Source organism: Oryctolagus cuniculus, chromosome 18 (assembly GCF_964237555.1).
Source record: "Oryctolagus cuniculus chromosome 18, mOryCun1.1, whole genome shotgun sequence".
NCBI classification, from domain to species: Eukaryota; Metazoa; Chordata; class Mammalia; order Lagomorpha; family Leporidae; genus Oryctolagus; species Oryctolagus cuniculus.
Genome location: NC_091449.1, coordinates 66,763,269 through 66,779,179, shown reverse-complemented (window position 1 = coordinate 66,779,179; position 15,911 = coordinate 66,763,269). Strand labels below are relative to the sequence as shown.

The window sequence follows — 15,911 nt, the reverse complement described above, 5'->3', positions numbered from 1 at the left end:
ACAGGGCCTCGGCCCGCCACAAAGCCCCGAGGACCCCCGGGGGCCCCCCGCTCGCTTGGATCTGCCCCAGGGCCACGCTCTGAGCAGGGGACGGCCCCACGTACTGCCCCCCCCCCCCAGCAGGGCGAGAGACGCGGCCGCTGCCCAGGCCCGAATCCAAGCCGGAACCACCCTTCCTTCACGAAACTGCCGCTCGCCGGCTCCTGCCCACTTCCCCATTTCATGGGCGGGCACCGCCACCGTCCAGACTTCAAAGAGGCCCCTGGCAGTCAGCTCCGCCCAGGGCCACCCACTCGACGCTGCCTCACCCTGGGGCTCCTGCTGGCTGGGGCAGGGCTCTGAGCCCTCTGCTCCAGCCCGTGGGCCCCTCCCCCAGCGCCCAAGTGCTCCCCGGGCCTTTGCAGCCCTGGGGTCCGTGCGATGGAATGTCCTATGGCGGGGGCAATGCCCCCCCGTACCGGGCGACGAGGTCACCACCAGCCCCAGGGGGCCACCGGGACCCGGCAGCTGGAGCTCTGACAGCTGCTTTTTAACTTCGAGTCCTGGCGGTCCCACCTGGCCAGGCTGAGCAGGTCCAGCCCCTGGTTCCGCCCGTGTGGCCCGCGGGCCTGAGAGGCAGGCACAGCCCCAGGCCCCCTCGAGGCCCCTCCCCGCTGTCAACAGATGTGCTCGGGAGCCTGACACAAGGAGACGAACCCTCCAGACTCCCCAGAATCCTCTCTGAACACCACCTCCTGCAGGAAGTCCTCCTGGATCACTCTAGCCAAACGGGATCTTCCAATCTCCGAGTGTCTGGAGTCACCTGCATTCCTCTAGCCTCCAGAGCCTGGCCGGGCCCGTCCCCTCCTCTGGGGAAGGCAGGACCTGGGACTTCCTTTGGGCCCTCCCCCCAGCCCCTCCCAGGCCTGGCACCCAGCAGGTGCAGCCTCTGCCCAAAGCAGGGGAGCGGCGCTGGTGGCTGGTGGCGCTGGTGGCTGGTGGCGGGCTGCTTGCCCTCCGACCCCGCGGCAGGCTCGCCCCACCGGTCTGACCCGCTGCCGCGAGCGCCGGGAGGTGACAGGGCCCTGAGTCAAAGGCATCAGGATGAGGATGAAAGCCTGGCGGGGGAGCGCGGCCTCAAGGAGCCACAGCAAACCTCACACGCTCCGCACGGCCCTCTGCAGGGGCCACAGGGCAGGCTCGGGCTCCCAAGCTAGCCAGCAGGCCCCCTGCGGGATCCCGGAGGCCCTGAGAGCCGGGCGGGGGTGCAGTGGGCTGGGGCAGGCCGCAAAGAGCAAGGTTGACCCAACGCAGCTGGTTCCTCTCTCTAGCACTGACCCACCGGCTCTGGGCCCCGAGGCATCTCCCTGACACCAAGACCCTGGAAAGCCGGGGCTGACCAGTCACAAGGCCACAGGAAATTCCCCTCCCCAGAACCGGCCCCTGTGCCCAGGAGTCAGGCAGGCGACCTCGACCCCCTCCTGGCCTCGCCACCAGCCCCCGGGGCTGCTTCTCCCAAGAGCTGTCGCCAGGAGAGCCCGGTCGGGCCTGGGAAGCCAGGGCCGCAGCTGAGATCTTGGCTCCCACCCCGGAAGGCGCCAGAAGCCTTGCCTCTCGTCCTCCCCCGCAAGGCTGGGGGTGGGGGGGGGGATCGAAACCCCTGCCTGCTCTCCCCGGGCTCGGGCAGGAAGTGGTCTCCGCGTCACACGGAGGCCCCCGGGGGCTGCAGTACAAGCGGCCGTCCAGGCTGCGGGCAGGTGCAGCGCCTCCGCAGGGACCAGCTGAGAGCCGACAGCCCGACGCGGCTCGGCACGAGGTGCCAAGTGCTGAGGCAGCCCCAGGTCCCGAGGCACGGAAAACACACGCCGAGACCAGACTGCAGCCGTCAGCAAGGCCCCTGTGCACAGGCACCGAGCCAGGAGCCTGGGCACCACGCGCGCACTGGCAACCCGCAAACCCCTTGTTCTCAAAGCAACCTCAAGAAGCCCCATCCTGGGGCCGGCACCATGGTGCAAGGGGTAAAGCCGCCGCCTGCAAAGCCAACATCCCACGTGGGCGCTGGTTCAAATCCCAGCTGCTCCACTTCCGATCCAGCTCCCTGCTAACGTGCCTGGGAAAGCAGCAGAGGACGGCCCAAGTGCTTGGGCCCTGCACCCACGTGGGAGACCCGGATGAAGCTCCAGACTCCAGGCTTCTGCCTGGCCCAGCTCCAGCTATTGCAGCCAGTTAGGGAATGAGCCAGCAGATAAAAGATCCCTCTCTCTCCCTCTCTCTCTCTCTAGCTCCCTCTCTCCCCTTCTCTCTGTAAATAAATGAGTGAATCTTTAAACAAAAACCAATATTCTGTACTTTTTTTTAAATATTTTATTTATTTGAAAGATAGAGTTACAGAAAGAGGTAGAGCCAGAGAGAGAGAGAGAGAGAGAGAGAGAGAGAGGTCCTCCATCCTCTGGTTCACTCCCCAGATGACTGCAATGGCAGGAGCTAAGTTGATCCGAAGCCAGGAGCCAGGAGCTTCTTCCAGGTCTCCCACGTGGGTGCAGGGGCCCAAGGACGTGGGCCATCTTCCACTGCTTTCCCAGGCCACAGCAGAGAGCTGGATCAGAAGTGGAGCAGCTGGGACTCAAACCGGCGCCCCGCTGCAGGCTGGGGCTTTAACCTGCTTGTGCCAGAGCGCCGGCCCCTCCCGTGTGTTCTCCTGGAGTCATCTGAGTCATCAGGTTTAAGGACAGGGTGGCACCGGGGCAATGGCAGAGCCAGGATCTGGGCCCTGGCCGCCACGTCCGGCTCCCTTGTAAGCACAGGCAGGCTGCGCCTGCTGCTTGTGCACCGGGGAGCCCGGCGCGAGCCCGGCGAGCTCTCCAGGCAGCGGCGAGGGCCTGGCCGAAGCCCTGGAGAGGAAGTGGAGGCCAGAGGCGGCCCTGCCGGGGGGGGGGGGGGGGGGGCGAGGGCCCTAGGACACGGCGCCTGGGAGGCACCACAACCACACCCCAGAGCCAAGGCGTGCCTGTCGGAGGTCCCCCCACCGCACTGACCCGGTGCTGGGGGCAGGGCAGCGTCGTCACCGGCTCCGCCGACTGCCTGGAGAGCCCGGCCCAGGCCTGGCGGCAACCACGCAACTGCAATGGGCATTAGACGCCCCACCCAGGGCCCAAGAAACCAGGCGTGGGATGGGGGAGGGGTTCCCAGAGGCTCCGCCCGCCGGGAGCTGGCCCGTAACTGGGTCACAAGCCCTGCCGGCCGCTGCAGCAGAGCCGGGGCTGGGGCTGCCGGTGAATACGTTCGAGCCGATCCGGTTCCACACCTTCATTTCTGGTCCACATCAATAATTGACCCCGGAGTCTCATAAAAACCAGACACAGCTCATTAGCGGCTCTACAAAGGGCACGCCCACCTGCCCACCGCCCGGCCAGGGCTGCCTGCGCACTGCTGCTTACAGCCCAGAACGGGGCACTCGGGGCCCCACCCCCAGGAGGCCCACCTGCAGGGGCCCGGGGAAGCTCGGAGCAAGGACTCTTCCCCCTCCTCCAGGGCAGGCAGCCCCCGCCCAGAAACAGAATTCACAGAGTCCGGGGTGGGGGAGCCGCACGCACCCCCACCCGCCCTCTCCTACCCCACACGCCGTCCAGCGGGGCCCCAGCGCTGCATCAGGGATGGGCCTCTCCCTTGGAGCCCACAGAGCGTGGCACCGGCAGGACCTCACACGGCCTCCCTGGCAAGCAGACTCCTGCCTCTGGAGCGGAGGCAGCCAGGTGGGGAAGGAGCCGCCCACGCAGGGGCCACAAGGAAGCGTCCACTTCTGCCCCCACTCCAGGGGGAAGGGTCCTGCTGCGGCAGACCCGCCCACCAGCCCCCAGCCCGGGGTCTCCAGTGCCGCACGCTTGTGCTCCAAGAAAGATGGGTTCAAATCTGCCGGTGACCGCGGCCCCCCCCAAAGCACAAGGCAGGGGCCCCGCCCTGCAGGTCACGGCCGAGGACTCGCAGGCGGGGTGGCCCAGCCAGGGGAGTTCCGTGCAGCCCCCGGCGTCATCACCTCCCTCCTCCGAGAACCACCACGGGCACCAGCGAAGGTTGACACGGTTACCAAGACAACAGAAGCTGGGCCCGGCCAGGAGGTCTCGGGGCTAATCCTAAACGAATTACAGGCCACAAGGGACAGCGCTGCGGAGCAGCAGGGCCAGCTCAGGGCGCCCGAGCCGGGGATGAGGAGCCGGGGCCAGGGGGCTCGGGGGCCCGGGGGGGGCTCTGCGGGGGGGGGAGCCCCAATAAATCAGTTTCCAGGAACTGCTCCACTGAGCACGGCGTGGCCAACGACACCTGCACAAGGGCACTTAGGGTCTGGGGTCTCCTGACACGAGGGCCGTGGGGAGGCCCAGGACGCCTTCCTGGGTGGAAGCCAGTTCTTTCCCTGTTTGAAACCTGCCTCCCGCGACAGTGAGTGACAGCCCCGGCGGCCACACGCGTGCCTCCCCGGGAACAGCGCGGCCAGGGCCGGGAAGGACCCTCCTCTCGGGCAGCAGGAGCCCACAGCTGGGAACTATTACTTATTTTTATTGATTTATTTGAGAGCCAGAGCTCCCACCTACCAGTTCACTCCCCAAACGTCGCCAACAGCTGGAGCTGGGCTGGGCCACAGCCAGAAGACCCTGTGGTGGCAGAAGCCCCATCACCGGGCCGTCCCTGCGCCTCCCAGGCTCCGCGTCGGCGGGAACCTGGGGTCAGAGGTCAGAGGCAGGTACTGAACCAAGTCCTCTGGCGTGGGGCCCGGGTGTCCTAACCACTAGGCTAAACACCCACTCCCCTGTCCCCACCCCGCAGCTGGGGGCTATGAACGCACAGCGCACTGCGGCTAACGGTCCTACAGCTTGGGCCCTCTTCCCTGAGACTCCTGGAGAGCCCACGTGCAGCCGAGTGCAGGTGCTGTGTGGACCCACTTAACAGATGAGCACACCGAGGCCCAGAGCCACACAGCCGCCAGGAACAGAGGCAGGCGGGACCCGGCGCTCAGGTGGCACTGCCTGGAGCCAATGGGGCCGCCAGCAGGCCCCGCAAGGGGGCGCCAAGAACCCAGGCCCCTCCTTCCCGGCCGACATGGCGTCCCCTCCCACTGCTCCTCACACCCTATCCTGGGCTTCAAGCTAAGTGCGATTCACCACCCCCGCCCACTGTCCACGCCCGGGGTGAGGGGTGGGGGTGTCTCGGCCTGGCGCCTCCCGCTCGGGCAGGCACCACGATGCCCTGGAGGCTTGGGGGGCACAGCTTCTCCCCACCGCTAACCACGCTGGCTCCACGCAGAACCACCCTGTGGTGACACCTGCCCCTCCCGGCCTCCACCCTGGGGCCCTCTCACCTGGGGCCACGCAGGCGCCTGCACCACGGTCCCCCACTGCCTGCGCGTCCATGATCTACCGAGGCACTGGCTGGCGACCCCCAGCCCAGGAGCCCCGCCCTGCACCCCCGGCGCACGCCCCTTCTTCTCCAGACTCCCCTCCTGGACTGCAGAGGGCTCAGCCTTGGGGGCTGCTCGGCTGCACCCCATGGCCTCCTCGTCGTCAGCTCGGGGTGAGCAGGAGGCGTAACCCGGCTGCTCAAAAGTCTCGGGTTGGGACGGCGCTGTGGCGCGGGTTTAGACACCCCCGAACCGCCAGCACCCCCTACCCGATCCGGCTCCCCGCTAACACGCTGGGGAAAGCAGCGGATGACGGCCTAAGTGTCTGGGCGTCTGCCACCCACGCGGGAGACCCAGACGGGGTTCTGGTTCTGGGCCTCAGCCCGGCCCGGCCACGGCCATTGCAGCCACTAGGGGACTGAACCAGCCGATCGACGATCCCTCCCTGTCACCCTGCCTGTCAAATAAAATAAAATAATTCTTCAAAAACAGAAAAAGAGAGGCCAGTGCTGTTGGCACAGCGAGTTAAGCCGCCACCTGCAGTGCCGGCATCCCATATGGGCGCCAGTTCCAGTCCCAGCTGCTCCACTTCCGAGCCAGCTCCCTGCTTAATGCGCTTGGGAAAGCAGCAGAAGGCGGCCCCTGCACCCGCGTGGGACACCCGGGAGAAGCTCCTGGCTCCTGGCTCCAGTTAGGCCCAGCTCCGGCCAAACCAGAGGACAGGAGAGCTCTCTCTCTCTCTTCCCCCTCCCTCTCTCTCTCTTCCCCCCCTCCCCCTCTCCCTGTCACTCTGCCAAAATAATTTTTCGAAAGAAAATCTAAGTTCCGCCCCCCTCCCAGAATCAAGGTCATGAGCCCCTGGTGTCCCTCCGAAACACGGCTCTGCCCCCAACTCCATCCTCGCCCCTCCACCACCTCTCTCCTGCCACCCTGCCTGGGAGGTTCCCGGGAGCCCGGCAGAGCGCCCAGCGGGAACCGTGCCGCCCCTGCCCGTCCCCGGCCCGGCCCCACCCTGCTCTGAAGCCCCACTCTGGCTCCCAGGGTCCGGCACCCGCAGGTCAGCCTGTCCACACTGGGTGCGACTCGGCGGTGACGGAATCTGCTCCACAGGCCCCTTCCTGGTCCCTGGGTCCAGACTCTCAGCCGCTAGAGGGGTCCTGCTGCCCGGACCCCCCCGGGGAGTGGCCTCGCAGCCCCCGCAAGGGTGCACAGGCTCAGAGCCCTGCCACCAGAGGGTCCGGCCAGTGCCCCCTCGGAAGGGTGTCTGGGCACCAGCACCTGGGACCCCAGCCCCCACCACGAGGGCGGCAGCTCTCAGCAAGGACTCGGGCCTCCCCTCTGCTCCTCCCTCCACCCAGCCTTGCCCCTGCGCTGCACACACCCAGGGCCTGCACAGCCTGCCAGGAGGCTCCCACGGAGCCACCTCGGCTCGTCTCAGTCCTGGGGTGACCTCAGGAGACGATGCAGACCCCCCAGGGCTCTCACCAGGAGGGTATGAAGCCCAGTGCCCCTGCGGCCGCCTGGAGGGACGCTGGGGAGGCACAGACCCGTGTCCCCAGAGCACAGAACTAGGTCAAGGGCACGTGCTTTATGTGAAAGGCAAATGCAAACAAGACACAGGATCAGGGCCACTCCAAGCCCGGGCACAGGGCCTGCATGCGCCCGGCCGGCGCCCCACCAAACCCGGGCACGGGAAGGCTTGGCTGCCCGACCTCCAAGGGCCCTTCCAGGTCCAGTGTTCCGTGACTTCTTGACCCTGGAGGCCATCAAGCGAGTGGCCGAACGCCCACTGGGCGGCGGTCCAGGCCTGGTCACAGGGCACTTCCTGCCTCACTGCACGCGGGGGCAGGAGGAAGCCGGCCGGCCCTGACCCTGCGAGGTTTCCGGCAGGGGCCGGCCTCCAGGACTGGGTGGGATGAGGCCTGGGCGTGGCTAACTCAAAGCCAGCCAGCCCCTGTCAGCCCCTGCCAGCACCCAGCACAGCGGGCACCGCACGGGGCCCAGGGCAGCTACCCACCCCGGCGGGGGAGGGGCGGCACTGGCGGGGAGCGCAGGAAAAACACACTTTCCCCTAAAGACTTGTAAAAAAACATTCCCACTGATTTTTTTCCCTTTTACCCCCAGCCTTCACAGGTTCAAATACGCCACACTTAGTAATTTTACGAGCAAACCAGGCTATACATCACACAGTTTTATGTTCCTAAATTAACAAAAGGACTTTAAATCTATATGGAGCTCTTAAAAAGGAAAGACCACCACATCTACAGTTATTCCCACAGCCCCGATTCCCCTTCCCTGCTCAGGCACACCCCCAGGGCTCCAGAATTTCTGCTGACTGCGGTGTGGGGACCACCAAGGAGAGACTGCTGGGCTCAGCAGCCCTGAGAGGGGACCCCTCTGCCCCTGCAGAGGCCACCGAGGGGCCGGGGGTGGGGAGCCCGAGGAAGGGAGAGGCAGCCTCCACGCAGCTCCCAGCCCAAGGGGCCGGCTGCACGACGCCAGGGTAGACCAGATGACCGGCCCGCATGTGCCAGTGGCAAGGGGGACGCACAGGCTGCTCCCTTTACACAGGTGCTCGCCCCGCGGCAGAGGGCCGGTGGCACACAGCACGGAGCACACATCTAGACCCTTACCCCGCGGGCCGGCTCTGGCTGGCCAGCCCAGTTCCAACCCTCCCCATCGGCAGGGCCGGACCCCAGGTGTCACACGACCATTTGCCCGCAGAGCCCGAAGAGGCTGCCAGAGTCCAGCAGATACGCAGCCAGGGGCTGGCCAGCGGGGCTGTGTCAGATTCCCACCCAGGGCGCGAGAACTCGCTGTGTAAGCCAGGAAAAAAGCCTTAATGCGAACCAAACTGAGCAGGGGGTGGGACCCACGGCAGGGCCCCTCCAAGAAGGGCTGGGCCGCCGGGACAAAGGGGCCCCCGGCTTTCCCAGGCCAGATGGAGGTGAGGCAGCCCTCGGCAGCTCTCAGGGGTCCCGGGGATTAATTAGCGCGAGATGGGAGCCCGAGCGCCGTCCCCACTGAGCTTCTGAGCTGTAAATAAGCAGCGTTCTCAGCCCCGGCTCAGACAGCAGCGCTCCCTCTCATCTCACACAGCTCCCGCCGGGAGCAGAACCTGGGTGGCAGGCATGTGACCCGAGAGCCTCCCCCGCAGCCAGGGCTGGGCACGGGCTCTGTCACAGCTGGCGCCTGCGGCCCCCCTGCCAGCTGGGAGCAGGCGGCTGCAGGTCAGGGCCCTGTCCCGGCCTCACCTTGCCAGGCCTCCCCCAGGCCAGGTGGGCCAGGCAGAGCCCCGCCCCCGCCTCCCACTGGGACTGGGGGGGGGGCTCTGCACAGGCCACCTGGGCCCAGATCTCCCTCCCCGGTGCCCCATCTCCTGCTCGTCCATCTGAGGCTGTTCAGAGAGGGGCCAGGCCGGGTCTGACAAGCTGTTGACAGCTCCCAGGGCCTGTGGGGGCAGCTGTGCAGGGACAAGCTCCAGGGGCGGCCACTGGCAGCCGCCACGGCCACCTCTACACTCCAGTCTCCTCGCTGGAGGGCCTGGTGGTCCTTCCTGGAAGTGGACAGGGAGTCCTAAGGGGAGGCTGGGGTCAGCAGGAGTTCAGTGTGGGCCCAGGGTGGGGTCCACTGACGGCCGAGTCCTTCCCTCCGCAAATGCCAGAAACAAGATAAGGGGCCAGGAGGGCGCCACGGCCAGCACCGAGGCCCTCCCCCCACCCCAGCGCTCAGCAAATATTTATTAAGCAAGGACGCCAGAGCCAGACCGCCCAGGGTCAGTGCCCGGCCGCCCTCTCCCTGCGCCTGTGACCTCAGCCTCCGGGGACCGTCCGTCCAAGAGCTGTCAGGTGAGCTGCAGAACTCAGGTCGAGGCCGGAGAGCGGCCGTACCTCTTCTTTCTCAAAGGGCTACCTTCTGAATGGTGCCCGCCCACGTGCAGCTCCAAGCCTGGGGGAGCGCAGCAGGGGAGTAACGGGCGCAGGTGCACCCACAGAGTCTGGGAAGGGGGCCCCCAGCTCCCCATCGCCCCAGGAGCAGGGCGGTGCCCCCAGTCCTCCCACCCCAGTCCCCCCCTCTCTCCGCAGCGCCCAGTCTGCACCCCTCCCCCGGGCAGTGAAGGAGCACCAAGGGGAAGGACACCACTCGCCCACCGCCCACCACGAAGCCCCGCTCATTGTTACAATTGTTATTTATTTATCTGAGAGGGAGACAGGGAGGAGACACACAGAGCTGATTCACTCCTCAGGTCTCTGCAGCGACCAGGGCTGGGCCAGAGTGGAGAGCCAGGCACTCAACCCTGGTCTCCCACACGGGTGGCAGGAACCCAAGTCCCTGGGCCATCACCTCTGCGCCGCACAGCCTGTTCCTGCAGGAAGCTGGCATCGGGGCCAGGGTCAGGCATGAACCCAGGCGCTGTGACACGGGGCACGGGCACGGCTTTCACCACGAGGCCACATCAGTCCACTTCAGCACCAACAGCGAGTGTAACAAAACCACTATAGCTCCCACCTGTTACGCATGAACACCGTCCCGCTGCCCAGGGGACTTACACATTTAATCCCTGGGACCAGAGGTGGGCCCCCAGTCCCTGGAAGAGGCCAGGCAGTGAGCGGGCATCTTAGGCTTGGCCAGCCCACCCGGCCTCCATGACAGCTGCCAGAGACAACACAGGACAATGGGTGTGCGTGGCTGCGTACCAATAAAACTTTATTCACAAAGGGCCAAGGCCTGCCCTAGCCTCGCCAGGGAGACGGGAGCACAGAAGCCTTTCACATATGGGGAAACTGAGGCTTTACCAAGCGCTCCAGCCTCCTGTCCAAAGCAGAACTCCTGAGCCCGCGCCTCGCACCGGCCAAACAGGAAGAGCTGGTGCCTGGTGCCAGCCTCCCTCTGAGCTGCCCCCAGGCCCCCAGGCGGATGGCCCTGGACCCTGGCCCACGAGACGGGATCCGGCTTCGCCAACAGGCCCAGACCTGGAGGCTGGGGGGAGCTGGCCGTGCTGTCCGCCTCCCTCCACAGGGTGCCTTTCACCCGGCACCTGCGGCCCCTGGTGTGGGTCCCGCGTGGCAGACAGCAGCCAACCACACATCCGCGTCTCCGTCCCCCCACTTCCAAACTGAGCAAGCCACAGGCCCCTCTGGGCCTCACCGAGCTCCCGGGTGACACGGGAAGGAGCCAGCAACTGTCTCCCTGGCCCCCGCTCAGGGAGCAGTGGCACCTGCGCCCGAGGACCCGGCTGACACCAGTTTAACACCCTGCAAGGACACGCCACAGCGACGGCGGGGTGGGGGCAAACCGCCACTGCTGGGCCAGGGTCAGCACAGGCAGTCTGCTCCCCCCCCCCCCCCCCGCTGTCCTAGCCTGAGCCGCCGCCTCCCTCTGAGGCTCCCGCGTCAACAGAACTGGGTCACCTGACGAACACAGCTGTGCCAGCAGCCGCCCAACGGCAGGTGAGGTGCGGTGCGCCCTACCAGCACCTGTGCCCCAAGACGCTCCTAGCCCTCGCTCTCCCAGGCGGGCGCAGGGCTGGGGCAGGGGCCGTGGGGACCCAGAGGAGACCCAGCGAGTGGAGGTCCTGAGTGACAGGCTCAGGTACCGCTCTCCCCCCACCCGGCGGAGGGGGAACCCCACAGTTCCGGGAGCCCCAGGACTCGGCCCTGGTGGAACCCAGCCCTCGTGTACGCTGGGGAGTCCCGGTTCTGATCTGGATCGGACCTGCGAGGGGACGCCCAGACCAAGGGACAGACAGCCAAGTTTCACGTTGCCGACCCGTGTTTTGGGTGGACAGAGACACAGAGAGCAAGAATGAAAAGGAACTCTCGCAAATACGCTGATTTCTAGCAAAACGGTGGAGACCCCCACCACTGACCACTGACTGACCTGGTGGCTTCTGGGGGATGGCTGGGCACGGATCAGCCAGTTGCGGTTCAGTGCGGATTTCAGAAACGCCCAGTGTCGGGAGGTCCCTCTGGCCCCTCCGTTCCGGCTCTGAGAACTCGGGGGCACATCTGCCCGCCATCAGGAAGCCCCCTCCCAGGGACCAGACAAGCCCAACCCCCACACCTGGCCGGCCGCACCTTTCCCAGGCCGACGACACCGCCCAGGGCAGACCCAGGGCCGTCGCCTTCCCGCCCCCCACGGCACCCCGGTGTCGCCCCAGCCCGAGGACCCCAACTTCAGCAGCAACCGCGCGTCACAGCCCAAGGCAGGCAAACTCAGAGCAAGGCAGCCAAGATAAAAACACACCGCATTCCCAGAACAAGCGGCCACACGCAGAGCAGCCTGCCCGAGCGGCGCTCACGTGGCCCACCTGGGGCGGGCCCGCAGTCACGGCCCGACCCCGGGGGGCACGGCGGAGGAGGGGGCAGGGCGCGCGGGGGCGGCCCGGGGCTCGCCGCCAGCTCGCGGGCCCCTCCCCGCGGCTCCCCGGCTCGCCAGCCTCCCCGGGGCCGCCCGCGGGGCCGCGACCTGCGCACAGGGTGACCTCCGGAGGGGCTCGCCCAGCCTGCGGCCGCCCCCTGCCCCGCGCCCCGGGCCGCCGGCGCGCCTCGCCCCGAAACAGAAAGTTGTAGGCAGCCCGCCGTCAGCGCGCACGGAGGTTAGGGCAACAGGAAACCACGCCGCCCGCCCCCCGAGCGTCCCCGGCCCCCTCCGCCGACCTCGGCAGAACAAAACCTTCCAGGGAATCCCGGGCAGGGAGGGGCGCGGGGGCCGGCCGCAGGGACCAGAGCCGGGGGGGGGGGGTGCGGGCCGCCGGGCGCTGCGGCGGCCTGCGGGAAAGTAACTTCGCACCCGGCGCGTAATCCACCCCGCCGGGCGTAAGCGCCGCCGCGAGGAGCCGGCTCCGGGCAGACAAAAGGAGCGAGACGCGCAGACCCCGGCGGCGGCGGCGGCGCGGCGGGGGCGGCGGGCCGGGTGGGCGCTCCCCGCCGCTCGCCGCGGGCCCGAGCGCGGCGGGAGCAGCCGGGGCCGCGCGGACCCCCCCCCACGCCGCCCCGACCCCCCGGGCTGGGGGTAAAGGGGGGGGGCCGGCACGCCGGCGCCGCGCGGGACCCGGGGAGGCGCGCAGCTCGCTTACCTGGTAAGTAATACAGAGGCGGCTTCAACCCAAACATGGTTCAGGCTAGAATTCCATAGTGACCAGAGAGGGACGAAGGAGGAAAAATAAAAATAAATATAGGCAAGCCGAGGCGTGAAACAGAAATCGCCGTCCGAGCCACGGCGCTCCAAATGTCCAAAACAATAAAATCGAGGCAGAAGAGCGATCCCTCGCGCGCCGGAAAAAATAAAATCAAGTCTTCCTGCCCCCCCGCCCCGCGGCGACCCGAGGGCTCAGCCTCCGGCCAGCGCGCGCGGGCAGCTGCGGCCGCCTCGGCCCGGCAGGTCCGCAGTGAGGGCACGGACGACCACGACGGGCCGGAGCCGCCGCGGCCGCCGGTGTCTCCGCCGCGTGCGTCTTTTCTCCCTTTTGGACTTGAGATGCAAATAAAGCGGGCGGGGGAGCGGGCGGGAGAGCGCGGCGGGGCGAGCGGGAGCCGGGGGCGGCGAGGGCGGCGAGACCGCGGGCGGCGGGCTCAGGGGCGCCTCGCCGGGGAAGCTCGCGGGCGCGGGCGGGGAGGGGGCGCGGCGGCCCCCGGGGCGCGCGAGCGGCGGCCCGTGCTCCGCGCGGCCATCCGAACGTCAAGGGCGAGGGTCAAGAGACCTGTTCCCCACGGGGCTTCCCGTGCCGAGCCCGGGGGAGGAGGGAGGGGGCGAGGGGTATCTCCGGTTGCCAAGGAGAAACCGGCTTTGTTTTCGTTTCCCCTTAGCTACTGGGAGCGGAGGGGCGGGGTGGGGGAGGAGGAGGGGGCGAGCGGGAGGGGGCGCGGGGAAAATTAATACCCAAACAGCCGCCAAGTAGGAGGGGGCGCGGCCCCCTCGGCAGCGCCGGAGCCCGCGGCCGGAGGCGGCGGGGCGCGGGGCGCCGGCTCCCCTCCCCCTCGCCGCCCCAGGCCCCCCGGTTCTCGTCCGACCGCCGACTCGGAGGGAGCGGGCGCGGGCGGAGGGCGCAGCGCTCGCGGGCCAGGCGTGCGCGCGCGGCGGCGGCGGCGGCGGCGGGCCCCTCGATCAATTTTCATGCAAGAATCATTATCGGTAAATTGGAAAGCTGGCTGCCTGACAGCGGATTTGTCTCCCCTAATGAAAGCGAAAGGGCAGCGGCGCGGCGGCGGCGGCTCCTTCCGTCTCCACGCGGCGGCTTCCCGGGGCTCCGCGCTCCGCAGGGCGGCGGTGACAGTTTCACTTGCGAGCTCCCCCTGCGCGCGGCCGCTCGGGGCCCGGGAGGGCGCTGCGCCGGCCGCGGGGCGCTCCCCTCGCCCCCGGAGCCCGGGGGCCGCGGGCAAACAGTGGGCGGCCGCGGGCGCCGCCGGCTCCCCCTCCGGCTGCCCAACTCCGCGCTCTGGCTGCCGGCCCGGCCGCCCTCCCCACCCACGTCTGACAGCTGCGGGAGCCGGGGGCTCGCCCTCCGCCCGGCCGGGGGTGTGGGGGGCGGGGAGGCTCCCCAGGCCGTCCCCCCCCCGCGCCGGGGGCCGCCTCCGGTGGCTCCCGCGCGGGGCCGCGGAGACGCACGCGCCGGCCGCCCCGGGCCAGCGGTTCGCTTCCGCCTTGGCCTCTCCCCGCTCACCCCACCCGCTGAAAATCCCTGTTGCAAGTGTAACCGAGTGCTTGCTACCGTCTCGCACACTGCCCGCGCCGCGGCGGCGTTAGCAGCTCCGGGGAGGCGTGCTCGCAGGCACACGGCCCCAGTGCGCGCGGCTGCTGCGGCTCTGCGAGACAGGCCCCCGCGCGGGGCGCACGAGCGCCCGGCTCCCCACGCCGCCTCTCCTTCGCACCCTCTCTGGCAGGCCCCACGTGATAATTCCCCAAATCGAAGGGGAAAAAACCCTGCCGCCAAACCACATCCTGTGCGCGCATTGTCCAGCCCAGCGATTTTAAAGAGACAGGACCCATTTCCCCACGCGCGCTCCTAAAAGCGCGCTACAGAGCTGCCTCTTGGTGCAGCCCCGGTGTTTTCCAGCCCTTCCGCCTCCACAGGTGCCCCCTGGGTGGCACAACGCGGTGACGCTAAAGGGGTCACCTCTGGCCCCGGACACAATCGTGGGATGCGGGAAGAGGCCTGCGCCCGCAGGGACGCACGGCGGGGCGCCGCGGTCCCGCCAGGCTCGGGTTCCTGGCCACGCTCGCCGGCCCCCGCGTCAACCGGGGGACCCCAGCGGCTGCCCCGGGGTCCCTGCTGCAAGCGGCGACTTCAAGAGGCGGCTGAACTCGGGGGAGGGGTGGTGTCACACCCTCCAGGAAAGCCGTGGAGGGCGAGCTGGTGGAGGTGCGCGCGCGCCGGGGTGTGTGTGTGGGGGTGCCCCCCGCCCGCCCCAGCCCACCCCGCCAGGAGCATCTGAAATGCGCGGGGCGGGGCGAGGGAGGTGGCACTCCGCCCCGCCGCCGCCTACCGCCTGCTGGGTGCTGCGCGCAGGCGGCTGCCTTCTGGGGCCCGGCCGCCGGGGGTGCGAGAGGCAGCCTTTAATCCCTCCCCGCCCCTGCGGCGCCCCTCCCCGCGGGCGGCCGAGGGCGCGCGCGGGCGCCCGGGACGGCGCCGGGGCTGCCCACCCGGAGGACGCCCGCCGCCCGCGCGCGCGCCCGCAGCTGGCCGCTCCGCCCCGCTCTGACCCCGGAGGTCGCGCCCGGCCCTCGGCGGCGGCGGCCCTTTGTTTCCGGGGCTGCGGGGGCGGCGCTCCTCGCGCCTCCCCCTGCGCCCGCTGCTCGCCGCGCTGCGAGGGAGGCGGTCGCCCGGCCCCCGCCCCCGCCGGGCTGCGGCCGGCGCGCGGCACGGGCTGCGCCCCCGTAGGAGTGGGGGGCCCCGCGCGGCAGCAGACGGCCGAGGGAGCTGCCGCCCGCCCCCCCTCGCCCCTCACCCCCGTGGAAAGTCTCTGACCATACTTGAGGAGGGGGGGTTGAAAACTATTTTTAAAAGACCCTAAACTATCAGTTTCTGTTGTCATCCTTTTATTGGTTTTTAATTCTCCGGGATTACACGAACAACAGTAGTAATTAATACTAAACCTTCCTCTACTGTATATGCTAATGGCAGGAGCCATAAAAATTAATTTGCAAACATGTCATTACACAATAGCTGTACAGGCAATAAACCTGTAATTATGGGCCAATCACAGGCAGGGTACGCAGGCAGGGCCTCCCCCAATCTGCCAGGGGGGCCCCTCCCCCTGCTAAAGTGGGGAAGCCCTGGCCGGAGGGAGCCTGCCCCTTCTGGGAGCCACCTGGCTCCAAGCTGGGGGCGCGCGGGAGACGGGCCTCCAGCCAGCAAGACCACCTGGTCACCCCCTGGGGTCCCCAGTGAAACTGAAGTGGAGGGTGCAGAGGCCAGGCTGAGACCCCGACAGGGCCCGGCCCGGCCCCCACGCTGCGAGGGGGGACAGCTGCTGCTTATCAGCGTTTCCCTATCGAGACAAACAACTCTCCCCAGCCAGGATCTGATGCCTGCAACGAATTA

The 15,911-nt window shown here is 68.3% G+C and overlaps 1 protein-coding gene across 6 annotated transcripts in view; it reads right to left on the bottom strand.

Moving 5' to 3' along the window:
• Positions 1–15,911, bottom strand: part of GSE1 (Gse1 coiled-coil protein) — a 299,545-nt gene that overhangs the window by 61,818 nt on the left and 221,816 nt on the right. The window contains exon 1 of one of the 6 annotated variants that reach the window (XM_070062818.1): positions 12,447–13,418. The exons of 4 other annotated variants lie outside the window; for them this stretch is intronic. In XM_070062818.1, coding sequence (XP_069918919.1) covers positions 12,447–12,483 — 37 coding nt within the window. In that variant the 5' untranslated portion in view covers positions 12,484–13,418. Of the gene's footprint in view, positions 1–12,446; positions 13,419–15,911 lie in introns of those variants that run through there. One more of the 6 variants, XM_070062817.1, reaches the window with a different exon arrangement.